This window comes from Trichechus manatus, unplaced genomic scaffold (genome assembly GCF_000243295.1).
Source record: "Trichechus manatus latirostris isolate Lorelei unplaced genomic scaffold, TriManLat1.0 scaffold00247, whole genome shotgun sequence".
Taxonomy (NCBI): domain Eukaryota; kingdom Metazoa; phylum Chordata; class Mammalia; order Sirenia; family Trichechidae; genus Trichechus; species Trichechus manatus.
The window spans coordinates 1,563,090-1,578,818 of NW_004444183.1; the positions used below are offsets into that span (position 1 = coordinate 1,563,090).

The 15,729-nt window shown below is 39.5% G+C and overlaps 1 protein-coding gene across 1 annotated transcript in view; it reads right to left on the reverse strand.

Moving 5' to 3' along the window:
- The window catches only part of ABCA13 (ATP binding cassette subfamily A member 13), a 527,556-nt gene that overhangs the window by 376,855 nt on the left and 134,972 nt on the right, over nucleotides 1-15,729 (reverse strand). Inside the window, 8 exon segments of the mRNA XM_023724448.1 lie at nucleotides 1,034-1,113; nucleotides 1,868-2,031; nucleotides 7,336-7,454; nucleotides 9,804-9,913; nucleotides 14,399-14,587; nucleotides 14,589-14,838; nucleotides 14,841-15,034; nucleotides 15,529-15,728. Coding sequence (XP_023580216.1) covers nucleotides 1,034-1,113; nucleotides 1,868-2,031; nucleotides 7,336-7,454; nucleotides 9,804-9,913; nucleotides 14,399-14,587; nucleotides 14,589-14,838; nucleotides 14,841-15,034; nucleotides 15,529-15,728 — 1,306 coding nt within the window.

Genomic DNA, 15,729 nt, shown 5'->3' on the forward strand with positions numbered 1-15,729 from the left:
ACATTCTACTTTGATGAGTAGCATCTGGGGTCTTAAAAGCCTGTGAGCAGCCATCTAAGATACTCCACTGGTCTCACCCCTTCTGGAGCAAGGGAGAATGAAGAAAACTAAAGATACAAAGGACTAATGGACCACAACTACCATGGCCTCCACCAGATTAGTCCAGTACAACTAGATGGTGCCCGGCTACCACCACTGACTGCTCTGACAGGGATCACAATAGAGGGTCCCAGACAGAGCTGGTGAAAAATGTAGAGCAAAACTGTAACTCACAAAAACAGATCAGACTTACTGGCCTGACAGAGACTGGAGAAACCAGGAGAGAATGGCCTCTGGACACCCTTTTAGCTCAGTAATGAAGTCACTCTCAAGGTTCACCCTTCAGCCAAAGATTATACAGTCCCATAAACCAAAACTAGGCTAAAGGGGCACATCAGCCCAGGGGCAAGGACTAAAAGGCAGGAGGGGACAGGAAAGATGGTAACAGGGAACCCAAAGTCGAGAAGGAAGACTGTTGACATGTCGTGGGGTTGTTAACCGATGTCATAAAACAATATGTGTACTAACTGTTTAATGAGACGTTAGTTTGTTCTGTAACCTTCATCTAAAGGATAATTTAAAAAAGAAGTTTTAAATTTAAAAAAAAAAGAAAGACCTTTTTCTTACTGAACAGTGTGACCAAGTACTGTATGAGAAACCGGCATATTGATGCTACAAGGAGCTTTATGAATTGTCTAGGTTACACAAATGAAGAAACAAGAGATTCACAGATATCAAATGACTTATCCAAGGAGGTAGGCCAGGACAAAACCAAGACCACAGAAGCTCCTCTTCATTCCTCCTCTTGATTTTGGTACTCCAGAATTTGAGAACTTTCCTAAGCAATCCCAAATACATCAAGCCAGCCAGCTTCTAAATTGGTATTTTCCACATTTAGCTTAACTTCTTTATATGTTTTATTTTCACAATACATTTGGGTGAGAAACTAAATTTAATTTTTCATCAAGCAGACATGAAGAAACCACACACTCACCATCAGTTACTTTGAAATTACTAAGAAAAGTCATAACGGGATTCCCTGATGACAAAGTCTCCCCCAGGCTTTTGGCCAATCTAAAATGGCAGAAAATTAAAGTTAAATTAGACAAGATAAAACACCAGAAACAATATTGGAGTGAATAATACTGCCTCAGTTCCTAGGAGATGAGCTGGATAACAAGATCACATTTCCATAAAATTCCTCAGATAATCAGACACAAAATGTCTCCTTACACCATGTGTGTATGAATATCCATTAATATCACAATTCCAATATCTTCTTCTCAGAGTCCCTGCCAAGCAAGATGAATCAGGGGAATAAGGATGCATAATAAATGGTTTTTCAAAAATGTGAAAAGAATAGATAGAATATATCATGAAGTGTATGAGAAATTAGGATAGCAAGCAGTCAGATGCACATCATTCTTTCTGTGAATAAACCATCTGTGGAATACAAAATGCTTGATTTCCTCTACTGGTGGTTTACACTTCTAGAACACTGGACAAAATTAATCAAATATGAAGGTAATTTGAAAAATATGTTCTTGCAGACTGTATTTAATACTATATTATAATCACAGATCATGATATTTTAGTCTAATATCTTGATCACCAATAAAGCTAGCCTTATGCCCAAAGCTGCTCTTACATTTTTACAATTTAAAATCGTCAAGTCATAGAAAATGTTGATGTTGTTTAGGGAAGGTATACACATTAAGAACAGAAGTAGTATACTGTTGTCTGAAAATAACATTTAAAAATACTAGACATCTTCTTTATAAACGAAAATACTGAAGAAGGACATGAATCCCAAATCAGACATTATTACATGTGTGTGTGCTGCTGGATTGTTTCTAGTACTGGCTGACATTGGCAGTCCTCCTCAGTGGCATCCTCCAAGTTGCTCTTGAAGCTTTCCAAGGATCTAGAAAGATTCCTGCTAAGACTTTCACAATCTAGCTGAGTAGGTGACAACCATATCTGTTTGATTTCCTGTAAAACACAGAAAAGAGATAGATCAGACACATGCGTACTTATTTATATATGGTCAAGTATGGTTTCCAGATCAAGATGTACCCTTACTAAGAATTACACGCACTATAAGGTTTTTGTTTATTTTGCTTGGTCTCAGGAAACACAACATTGGAGACTGAGAATATCCAGTCATTTCCAATTGCTTCTGTGTGTTACAGAGTAGTAGAAACAGAACACAGATCTTACTCGTGGCTCTGCCACTGACTAGCCAGGTAAGATGTCATACACGACCGCCTGGCACAGGGCACGACCCACAGCAGTCCAGTGCATGGCAGAGAACACATACTACTCAGCTGAAAGACCTGGGCACCCCTCCTCAGGAGCTCAGTTCCTTGTTTGAAAACTGAGGCTTTCAAAAGTTATAGCCACAAAACCTATGATTGAAAAGAAATCTTATGTGACTGCCTGTATGTAAGGTGAATAAACTTGCACAGCCTTGAAGGTCTGCAGTAAACCTGAAAGGCTCCTGCCCCTCCCAGTGCAGGTGGAGGGACTCCCAGGACTCTGCCGAGCACAGGTGGAAACCACTGGTCTAGATCCCAGGCCTTAGAGCATCTTGAAGCTCCCTGTAAGTTCCATGAACATCTCAACAATATCTTTGAAGCATTCAACTAGTTTTATTCAAAATAAAATCAATAATTTTGCAAAACAACACCTATAAATTGGTAAACTGCAAAACATTTATTTTATGTGAAATTAAGTGACTAATATAGACAACAAAATGTAAAGCAACCTGGAAAGATCCACACATGTATTTATGTCTGTGTACAGACACACGCACAAATACATACGTATTCCCTCGACACAGTAATTTTGCCATATATAGTTTATTTACATCTTCAGAATCTATTTATGTCACTATATTTTATTTATATCACTCGATTCTTACTGATATTGGAAGCACAGACCCTGGTTATGCAGTTTATGGGAAGGTATTGAATTTAAGTGGACATGTACATAGTATTTCTGTCTAAAGAAAACTTCTAACATATTCTTCTCAAAACCACGATTGGTTTCTTTTGAAAATGATAATCATGAATCATTCAGGTTACCAGAAAGGACTAACAAATGCATGTTCCAAGAAAAGCTAAAGACAGAGAATGGTGGAATGTCAGGAGAGCAGGACCTTTAATGTCAAGAGAGGATTTAGAGCCTCTGCTGCAGTAGGTCAATGCAAGCTGTGGAGAAGGGGCTGGCTGAAGAGCAGAGGAGTGATATGACCTGACAGATGTTTTAGAAGGATCATTCTGGCTACTGAACTGACAATAGAGCTTAGGAGAAGAAAAGCAGAGAGACCAGTTAGGATTGTAACAATCCAGTTGAAATGTGACGGCAGCTTGGACCCCGGGGTGGTACTCGTGGAAGTGGTAGAAGGTGGCCAGATTCTGGATTCATTCTTGAAGGTATAACTGACAGAATGCACTAACAGAGAAACCAAAAAGGGCCTAGGATGATACCCACGTGTTTGACCCAAACAACTGAGGAGAAGAACACCACTGGAGGGAAATATTGGGTGGAAAAATCAGGACTTCTTTGTTAGATATGTTGGGTTTGAGAGTTCTATTCCCCTCTAAGTGGAAATGTCAAGAAGGTGACTGAATATACAAGCCTGAAGTGCAGGGGAGGTCTGAGTTGGAGAAGTAAAGGTGGAAGTGGGTCAGGATATAAATAAGTAAAGACAGAGAAGATGTATGTAAGGACAGAGAAGAGGAATGGTCTAAAGACTGAGCCTAGGACAATATGACATGGAGAGGGATCAGAAAGGCGATGGAGAAGGTGCATCTAAAAACATAAGAGGAGCCCAGGGCAGAGCAAGGTCTCAGAAGCCAAGTGAAAAAGTGATTTAAAAGGGGAGAACTTGCCAGTGTTGGACACTACAGATAGATCAAGCGAGGTGCAGAGTGAGAATTAACCACTGGATTCAGCAATATGAAGGTCACCACGCACTCTGGCAAGAGCAGCAACAGTGCAGTGGTGCCTACTGCCTTGCGTCTCTTCATTTTCTATTTTGTGGGGGACTCAGGGACACAGATTTCTTTTCCTTTCCTCTCTTAAATTCCCATTGCTTACTCAGTCCTGGGAAGTCTGTAACCCCTGGGAGACACAGCCTCCTACAGCTTCCCACCTACTTCCTCTAAAGACAAGCGTACAGACCCCATCCATTATAAGATATGACTACAGGAATGCAAAAAGGAAACAGAATAGTAATAAATACAGGCAAGGCAGATGGATAGATCCAGTCCGAAGGCTCAATTCCATGAGTACATTTCTAATAATGTACATAAAAGCCCCATAGGATTTCACACTCTGCTCTTATTTCTAAGTGTAGTGCTCTCTAACTATTCTCCAATTCTCTACCCTAAACATTTCACAGGCCCTATATTCTCCTTCCTCCAGAAAGGCCCATCTTCCTAGCACATGGACACACAGATATTATCAGGTCAGAACAATAGGTAGAAATTGGTGTCTTCTTCAGAAGTAACTCATTTCTGAGAACATCTAAGTTTAATGAATCTATTACATAGGTCTCTTCCAGTAGGGAATTTCCTCATAGAAAAGTACCTCTAGTTTAAAATTTGTAACTATCTCCAAATTAAATTTAATTCCAGGCATTTATAATAGCCTGTCACTTACAAGGTATACGAGTTGACATTGAGTCGATTCCCACTCCTAGCAACCCCATGTGTGTAGAGTAGAACTGTGCTCCACAGGATTTTCATGGCTGTGAGCTTTTGGAAGCAAATCGCAAGGCCCTTCTTCCAAGGCCCCTCTGGGTGGGTTTGAACTGCCAACCTTTTAGTTAGTAGTCAAGTTCTTAACCATTTGTACCACCCAGAGACCCTACAGGATCCCAAAGTATAGAAGATCAATATGTCTGAATTTCATTCTTAAATTTAGCAAAATATTTTTCATGTATAGGGAGCTATAGAGAAGGAAATGTCACTTTCCTCCGTAATAGCAGAAAGTATTGGAAGAAAAGATCTAATTTCTTTCATCACATCATACTGCCCCCCCGGTATAGAGTAGTGTCAATTACAAAGGTTCAGAGACTGGCATTCACTAGTCTCTGCTTTAGGATGGGGTAAGACCATCACCTGGAAAAGGCAGCACAAGTCAAACCCTCATCCCCCAGTGAGGACAGGTCTGTAATCATCCAGACATTAGTCAGGCACGTCCACAGGTAGGTCCAAAGGTCTAGATTTGGGGAAGTGTTAGAAAGGCCCAGTTCAACCTGGAGTTCCAGCCACATTCTTTGATTCCGCTTATCCCAGAAGTATTGAGACCTGTTGGGCACTTATTGTCTTTTTTGAAGTTTAATTTCTGATCCCCATTCAGCTCCTTATTCTTACTTTCTACTGTTCAGAACAATAAGCGGAAGAGGTTAAGGATCTAACATCTCTGAACTTGCATCATATTGATTCAATAGTTGAGACTTTGATTTCCAATAAGAATTCCAAGTTGGTATCGAGAAAACTATATTAGAATGTTTATTTAGGCATTGAAAAAACTGAAACTGGCATTGTGCCCTTTGCCTGCCTCTGCTGGGCACAGGGCCCATTGTATTCCACAGCCTGGAAAAGATTTCTATTTCTAAAAGCCAGGCACACTTGAGGGCCTCGAACCATAGACACATCCTAAAAGCTTTGCATCCTGAGATAAGCAATATTTTATGTTTGTCGTCATAGACAGGAACTTCTGATCTTTATCAAAATCTAGCTAACTGTTATCCAGTCAGACTACAGACAATCATATAGTTAATATGAACTCTAAATACAGTCTTCCGTCTTTACTCTGAGAGCCAGTTACTATGACATCTGGAGTCCTTTGCATGTTTTATTATCACAAATGTCACTCAGTACTCAAAAATTGTCTACAAATTTTTTTCTTTGTAAATGTCTGTCCACATTTAATATCTGACAAAGAGCTGCACAACCTAGAAATAAGAATTTGGTGATCTAAATAAATCAGTATAACCATGATGAAGTACTGGGGCTGCAGGAGCAATTGTCTCCACAAACTCACACAGAGCTTTCTGCTCCTGTACACCATTCTTCCCAAGGCCCGAGAACATGGTTAAGAATTAACAGCTGTCATCTGCTTCACAGTCTCATAGAGGTGAGGGCTTTTACGCCCACACTGTGTTGTAGGAGTTCAGCATGACTATCTCTGGTCTTCTCTGTGCCATCTTTTGGTCTACCGGCTGTGATAATTCACCATTCCCTGCATGTATGGGTAGGTGGAGTTACTATGCCTCAAAAGCAATAAACAATATTCATAACTGGATCTAGAAGAAAGGCAGATCACACTCCATTTTTGGCAAAACATCATCCATCACCATTGTTCAAGCTTCCCAAGCAGGTCAGGCCTGCCCTGTGGGCCCAGTGGTCAAGAGAGTAAGGTCCCAGGTAAAAGCCACATTCCTCAATCCAGCTGCATGGGAGCTTTTTGGCACTTGTCCAAATTAACAAAAAGAAAACTGCTGTGCTGGTTCCCATGGAGGTATCAGTTCTTGGTACTTGTCAGGGTATTCAACTAGTCAGAATCAGCGATGGACTGGTAAATGTTTAACAACTGGCTCCCTGAGAAAAACGAACTGATCTGTAGCATTTGTCAATGTTCACGGTGTAAATGCTACCACAGTGGTTTGTTTCAAGCTACCAACTGGACATCACTGAACATAAAACTATATATACTCTATACATTGTTATTTAGTATTTCCACCATACAGATATAGGAGATGTTGTGCAGTGGTTAAGTGCTCGGTTGCTAATCAAAAGCTCAGAAACCCTATGGGGCAGTTCTAATCTGTCCTATAGGGTCACTATGAGTCGGAATCAACTCCACGGCAATGGGTTTGGTTTTTCGTTTAAATACTCTCAAAAACATAGATACTAGTAAAACGTGATAAAATTATTAGGAAGTCAAAAGTTGAGTATTTATTACCTTTACTTTTAATATAATTTACTTAATCATAAGTTTATATAATTTGATGTTAAATAATTAACAACCAGCTTGCAAAATTCCTAAAAATTTAACAATCATCTCTTGTGGGTAAATGCTAGTTATCATCAGCACACCACTGGGGAAACCCAAGAGGGAGGAAGGGTGAGTAATCTCTCTGCAGGACTAACTTCCAATATAACCCTGTATAACACAGTGGCTTTGATTATAAGGACAAAGCAAGCAAGCTTAGAATAGCTTGACTATATTGCATGGGCCAATAGTAATGACAACAAAGTTCTGAAAGAAAAGACTACAAACCTGGTAATGGTCATGCAGCAAAGTGAGTCCTTGCATAACAGATAAAATGAGAGGCCTTATCCCACCTTGCTTGCAACTCGGAGTAGCACACAGAACATCCTTAATCAAAGAAGGGTTTTCTGCCAGAAGAAACACAGAGAGAAGTAATTAGTAAACAATTCACTCCCAAACTAGCCACTCTCACAAAATTATTTTTTCAAAGATTCAAAATGATACAAATTCACAAAGACTTCTTAAATCATCAAGATAAATTTTCGGATGGTGAGGAAATGCTGTGCTTTTGAGTTCTAAAGGTAACCCATTAAATAGTTTGTGGTTTTTCCTGGTCCAACAAGAATGTCTAGAAATTACTTTCCTTCCTCTCCTTCCGCAAACTGGCCCCTCTTCCTGTACCCACTTCATGTAGGGTAGCCAGCCATTCACCCAGTTTACCCAGGACAGTCCTGGCTTGCACCTATTGCCCTGGTGTAATTATGAACAGCGTCTCCTTTTGCATTCTAAAAAGTGTCCCAGCTTGAGTGATGACACTCAGTATATAGACGGTCTATTTTAGGGTCTCACCATCCATCTGGCCTCGCAAGTCAAATCCTAAAAGCCATTCAAGACTCTCTCCCTACTGTATTCCTCACAGTCAACCAGTCTTTCCAGCTGCTCAATTTTATTCCCAATAGCTCTGGATTCTGCCCTCTCCTCTCCATTGCTGTCCTACCTTGGTTCAGCACCCCACCAGTTCACGCCCAGCAGGCTAGCAGGCTCCTAGCTGGTCCTGTGCCCCATCTCACCAGCCAATTCACCTTCCATTCTACCAGAGGGTCTTCCTAAAAGGAGAGTTCATCGTTGGTTCTCTCTCCATTGGCTCTAGGATTCTGGCCAAAGGCTGCACGTTGCCTCCATCCCACCTCTGCACTCATTTCTCATGTTCCTTCCCTTCTTCTCAATGCCATCTGGCACCTTCTTCACTGCACTGCTGCTTCCTCTGCCTGAATCTATTTTTCAGATGCCACCTCAGTCACTGTCTCTCTTCCCCAGGGTTTACCACTAGCTCTCCTTCTCTCCCCGAGCTGTACAAATCTCTGCTATAGAACTCATCTTACTTACTGTATTTATTTAAATTTAGTGTCTCCTACTGGACCATAAATATCGTAAGCAAAAAATGTGGTGGGATTTTTTTCACTTGTTTGTACCATTTCTAGCCTCTAGCACATGACTTTGTACATAGTAGATGCTTGATAAACATTTTCATGTTTTTCCTTAGAGAAGATCTAATGTATTTTTATGAGTAATTAAACCTCTTATTTTTTTTTTTCAATTAAAGAAAAATTTCAGTCCCGACTCTTACGTTATTGCATTGTTTCTCAAAAGTCATTTTTAAACTCAGTTTTGGGGCCATGTACAGTGTAGCACCAATACAGTATACCCAAAGCCGTCTTTTTTCAGAAACATGCCACCTGGATGCCTCATTTGGTTTTATTTTCTTCTTATCTTGTTAGTTTACTGATTTGGAATATAGGTCTCCTTATTTGAGAAAATGTAAAATGTGCCTCTTACAAAATCTTTTATTAAAATGTGAAACAAAAGAAATAAAGTCTGTTAAGCATCAGAGCATTTATCATAAACAGACCCCCTTTTTAGAAGAAGTCATAAAAAAATGTGTTTAGGAGGTATGTCATTCAAGACTAGAAGACCATAGAGTGCACCATAAAAAAGCTGTCTTGATGTGTGAAGTTGGACAAGTTGTCAGCTCTTTTGATTCTTTGTTTCCTCAACTATAAATTGAGGATGTTGACAAGCTTTCATTTCTGTGGAGACACAGATTGAATAAGACACTGATCTTGCTCTCAATGGGGTTACAGACTACTGAAGGAAAAGGGTACTAAAAACAAAAACGCAATCGGTAAGGGCAAAGACTATAAAGAAAGCGTCCTGGGAATTCAGGAAACTGAATGCATCCACTCAGCACACGTTGATCGAATGCATCTTCTGTGTCGGACACGGGGTATGCACAGGAGATAAGACATGGCTGCTGCCTTCAAGAAACCTTGACTCTAATACAAGAGGGAGAAGTAAGAAATGAAAGTACTGCATTTGATATAAATCAAGGTCATTTCCAGAAAAGAAGTTTGACACGGTCCTGGAAAAGATGCCTTCTGCTCGGGACAGAGTCCAGGTGGAGTCCAGGTCAAGGCGATGAGGGAAAGCACGTTCCGTGAGCAAAGAGACACAGAGCCCAGAAGCCTCACAAAGGAGCAGGAAAGGGGTTGCTCAGTTGGACTGGAGCCATGTCCTGCAGGTGTGGAGTGGAAATGAGGCTAGAAAGGGCATACCAGTTCCCTCAGGACCTTAGAAGGAAGACTGAGAAGGCTGCACTTCATTCTAAAAGAAACTCCCAGTAATCTCCCAGTCTCCCTGACAACGGAGCTCTGAGAATTAGCACAGAACAATTAGCAAGCATTACAGAAGCAACCCACCTGCAAAGATGATGAACATGTGCGCAGCGAGCATCTTCACTTTCTGCAGAGTCATGACGGCTCTGGAGGGCTGTGCAGGCTGCTGGAAAACTTGACACGTTTCTACAACACTTAGGAAAAAATAAAACATAGCATCAAAGGCCAAAATCTGTAACAGAAGTGCATCTCTACTGGGTTCAAAGTACCATTCAGGGTTTTGTGTTTTGTTTTTTTTAATTTTTAAATAAACTCCTAGACAGTTGAGGTGTGTGCGTGTGTATGTGTGCGTGCGCGTGTGTGCTGGTCTTTATGTAGTCCATTTCTGAGGAGTTTGAGTAAAGTATCCACATCAATTTTTTTTAATAAGCTGCCATTGTTCAAAACAAATTAGGTCTTCTTCAGAGTTATATCATAATCCGCTGGAGAAAAGGACTCAGTAATTCAAAGATGTAACATTTTTTTGTCCCAAAATAACTTTTATTCCACTTTCCAATGAGTTTGTACTCTTTCCAAAACTCAAAACCATCCTCACATATCAGACACCACTGAATGTAGTAATTAACATTGTTTATCTGTGAAACATTTCTAACAGAAGAATAAAAATACTTTGACTCACAGACATATCAACTGGTTAAGAGTACAGCTGCCCAAAGAAACTCCCTGAAAGGGAGAATCTTTGTTTGGTTAATTAAAAGGAAAAAAAAAAAAAAGTCAATCTCTTGGCGTCTCAAAAAAGTCCATCCCCTTTAAAACCTGAGCTTCTGTTAAGGGCGATGGAAAAATTTGGAAACAGATAATGGTGATAGTAGAACAACACGGCTAATGTATTTAATGTCACTGAATTCTACATGTAAAAAATATTAAAATGACAAACGTTTTGTTACATATACAATCACTACAATTTAAAAAACAAAACAAAACCTCAGAATGTTGAGTTATTCACGTCCCGGGAAGCAGGGACAGAGCTAGTGATGTCACATGTCTCTCCAAGACAGCGCCACACCAAGATCCTTAGACAGCTCAGGGAAGCAGCATGACAATAGAAAGCTCAGCTTTCTGAGACCACATCAAGGGTCAACTTTTCTATGCAATTCAGTATTTTTCAACATGTTGCTTTAAATGTAGTTTCCCCCGAAGAATGAAACTTCCCAAAAAAAAAAAAGGTTAACTTTTAGTTCTGCTGTGGTGGTAAAGTGACTAAAGTGCAGCAATAGAGCAATCCTGCCTAGTGAAGCATCACTATTGGACTGGTGGCGCAGTGGTTAAGAGTTTGGCTGCTAACCAAATGTTGGCAGTTCAAATCCACCAGCTGCTCTTTGGAAACCCTATGGGGCAGTTCTACTCTATGAGTCAGAATTGACTCTATGGCAACAGGTACAGGTTAAGGTATTGGACTTATAAAGCCACCTCCCCAGGCATTGTTGATTTTCTCCCATTGGAATATTATTTTTCTGTTGTTGAGATTCCAACTAGTCCTTAAAGAATGCAATTATCATACGTTAGCTGCAAATTTCAGCTTGGTGTCGATGTGTGTATGTATCAGGACAAACGTAAGTTTAATGTTTAAATACATTTACAAGCCGGGGCACTGTAATCCCTGAGGTGATGAAAACTGTTGGTTCTTTATACTTACACAAGTTAACTGTAGATTAAGGAGATTCTAAAACCATTCAGTGCTTTTGACTATAAAGCAGAGCTATATAAAATATTGCAATGGGCAGCTCAAAGGATCCCAGAGATCAGAGCATAGAATAGCTATAAACTAAACGATAAGCAGAAAAAAGTTATTTTTAAGTTATAATGAAAATATAGTTGAATTAGAAAGTAGCTCAGTGGGATATTCTTGCTGAATTGCCTTTCGGTGGCATAGAAAAATAAACTTACCTGTCACTTTTATTTCTGGCCGTAGAAAAAATGACAGTATATAGAGTTATTTATTAATCACCAACAGGTAATAGAAATTTTGGTAAATTGTCAAGTTTTAATGACTACATTTTTAATTGTGCCTAAATGATCATTGACTTCAGAGCAAAAGAGAGGTTATTTCACAGACTCTCCCTATATAGTCACCGATGGTTTCTGATTTCTCAAACTGTAAACTGAGGAGCTTGGTCTAGTTCAGCGTTTCTCAAACCACAGTGAGCTTAAGAATCTCCTGGGGATCTTGCTAAATTAATGCTTTGATGGGAAGATCTGGGGCAGGCCTGGGATTCTGTATTTCTGACAAGCTCTTAGGAGAAGCTGACATTGAGGAGCAATCTGCCTTCCAGCTGGAATATTGCATGTTCCTAACCTCCCATCCCCGGCTCATGTGGACTTCAAGGTCTACTTTTCAGTGACCTACACAATCTTGTGAAGGCTTTCAGATAAGAAAAAAGACAGATTTAGGTCACTGCCTTTTTCTGCTAGTGTTTCAATTCCTCTTTAGTCCGTTTGTCTTATTTTTATGATAGATTTGTCCTTGTTAACTGCCACTGAGTGAGCCCCAACTCATGGCAACCCCACGCACAATGGAATCAGATCGCCGTGATCCATAAGGTTTTCATTGACTGAATCTTGAAAGTAGATCTCCAGGCTTTTCTTCCCAGGCTGTCTTAGTCTGGAATCTCCACTGAAATCTGTTCAACATCATAGCAACATACAAGCATCCATTGACAGGTGGTGGCTGCACATGAGGTGCACTGGCTTGGAATCAAACCCAGGTCTCCCACATGGGAAGTAGGAATTCTACCATGAATCACCAATATACTCATGAGAAAAAAAAAATTATAGATTTAGAGACTGGTAAATAGCTTAAGTGTAGCATTCATTTTGAGCTGGAATGGGATTCTAATCGGAGGTAGTGTAGAATGGTACAGAAGTAATGCAAGGAGCTGATGAAGAAAACCGAATCTGAAGCAAAGTCATCAGGGGCCCAGAGGGCTGTTGGGACAAAAAATCAAAGGACTTGGGTCTGAGGCTACCGATCTTCTCTTCCCTGTACATCGAGGCAGGAAAAATGGAGTCTGCTCAAGGCCAGACCTCTACCACCAGGGAGTCTCAACTCTAGGAACTTTCTTGCAGTAAACCTTCAGAATATTTGGGGAAAATTCTACTTTTTTGGTTCTTTGTTGTTCTTTTTGTTCTTTTTAATTTTAAACAAATGTTTTTCCCAGATGTCTGTGGCTGTTGCGTTGTTATTGTTTTTAATATTTTGTTTCATTTTTAAATGCATATTAATGTGCATATTAAATGCATATGTAAAGTTTATGTTACAGAAAGTACCATTATAATCTCCATTTTACAAATAAACATTGGCTCAGAAAGTGTAAATGGCTTGCTCAAATTTAGAAAATGAGTGAATAGTAGAGCCAACCTCACACCAAAGTCAGCCAGTCTGACCACAAACCCATGATCAATGATATTTTGAGTTTTGGACATTGTATATCTTCCACCCTCAAAAAGTTGACAAAAAAGGATACTGAAAACAAGAAGAAAGAATGAGAGGAAATAATCATAAAGTAGAGTTAAATTGGAAACTAAACTTTGTGAATTTAGAGTCTGACTATGGTAGTCATGTCCTAGTCAGGTAACAATTGCTAAGGTTCCAGTTTTGAAGCATGGTATAAATTCCCTCCACGGAGAAATGAAAGAATTGGGTTCAAAGCTGGGATCAGTGGAAAGCAAAGGTTGCTGGAACCACTCGAGTTCAAAAGAAAATTCAGAGCAGAGTGTTGAAGTCAAGTACAGTATGGCTTGAGATTAGTGAATATAAGTAGATAAGTCAGGGAAGTTCTGAAAGCCAGCATTCAAAATCTGAAGCAGAGGTAGTTCTTTGTGCCAATGGACATCAGTTTCACTAACCAAAGAAATCCTTTCAAGACATAAAAAATTATTGGATCCAAGGTGATGCCCTATAATAAGAGAATTAACAGAAAGGAGGTCAGATTCCTTGGCAAATGAGCCAGAGTTAAGATGACACCTCCAATCCCCACGAGGGACTTAGATAAAGTGGGGGCCATGGACCATTTAAATGGTATCATCACACACGCAGAAAGGAGGGATTGGAGTGGAAGCAGCATCTCTTGTACTCTGCATACCAAGATGTGCACACAATGCTTCCAATCTAAAGCATCTGCCTATGCCTAGAGCACAAAAATTGTCAGAATTGGAGCTTTCAAGAACAGGAATCAACCATGTATAGTTGGGCCATATCTAAAGAGGGCAGAAACCAATAGCTACCTGGACCTTTTCATTTGTGAGCTACAACTGAAAACACAATTTTCTGTGTGAAGTGAGTGACTTCATATTCTGTCCTGCATATCAAATAGTAGGACACTTGGCTACCAAAGAATATGAATAGAAAAATTGTTTATGTATGTAGTCTTCAGACAAGTGAATAGTATGTCTTTATTTTTGAAAATAAAATCAAGGTATATGTGAATTCCAAATAATGAGTTAAATAGTAAAAGGGAAAGATTGAATATCAAACAATCTATGTTGAAGCTGACTTCAAAGTGTAATAGATGTTGAAGTCCAGAAGAATTATTTACCCTGTTTTAATGTAACTTTTGCATGATTCTATTTTATAGTTATTGCAGTGAAAAAAAAGTGAAGAGAATTAGGTGTTTCAATACCTTTGATCTGTCAGTGGGACTTCTTTTTGCCAGAATTCAGTCAATACAAATATTCTCTTCATGTATTTTTTGAAACATGATAATGGATTGAACATGTAAGGAAAATCAATCATCGCTGTCGTGGTCCTCTCTTCTTTTTCTGACAAGTCATTCTTTCTTGTAGTTGTATTAATAAACATCTCTAAAATTCATCCACTGAGAGGTGTTCAGGAGAAGCCACTTTCTCAAAAGAGCTATTCTACTTAACACAATTTGGATTGTTTTTTCAAGTTGTTGGTGAGTTATATTCCGAATCAAAGAAGTATTGAAAAATAAAACTTTACTCAAAGCACCTCCGTAGTCACTGCTGATTTCCCACCAAGTTCTCTACAACCGTTGCTATGGTTTCCAAAGTTTATTTGAATGCCGAGCAAATGTCAACAACAGAATAAAAATATTCAGTCATCTTTCTTTAAGTTATCCCAAAGAGCTCCTAAGGTGAGTTCAATCACCATTTTCAAGTAAGTCCCCATTTCGGTGCTATTTTGTGATAACACTTCATCCAAAAAAAGGATCATTTCATGAATTCTTTGCCATTTTGTATCTTGAGAGCAACTATGACTGGAAATTGGATTAGGGTGTAAAATGTCCATTTGGCTGGTGTCATGAATTGAACTGTGTCCCCCCAAAATATCTGTCAACTTGTCTAGGTCATGACTCCCAGTATTATATGATTGTCTACCATTTTATCTTCAGACGTGATTTCCCTATGTGTTGTAAATGCTATCACTATGATGTAATAAGATGGATTAGTGGCAGTTATATTGATGAGGTCTACAAGATTAGGTAGTGTCTTAAGCCAATCTCTTTTGAGATATAAAAGACAGAAGCAAGCAGAGAGACATGGGAACCTCATACCACCAAGAAAGCAGTGCCAGGAGTAGAGTGCACCCTTTGGAACTTGAGGTTCCTGTGCTGAGATGCTCCCAGACTAAGGGAAGACTGATGGCAAGGACCTTCCTCCAGAGCCGACAGAGAAGAGAAAGCCTTCCCCTGGAGCTGACACCCTGAATTTGGACTTGTAGCCTACTGGACTGTGAGGGAATAAATTTCTTTTTGTTAAAGCCATCCACTTGTGGTATTTCTGTTACCGCAGCACTAGATGACTAAGACAGTTGGTGATGTCATTTACTGGTACTAAACAGTCCAGAATTTCTTTCCATAAGTTGAAAGAATCCGTAGAAAATATTTGAGTTCCATTATTAAACGTCACCACAAGATGCTCCAGATCTCCCAAATGGATTTTCACAAAAGTTAAAAATTTAACAGTTTCTTCCACAATATCAGAAAAA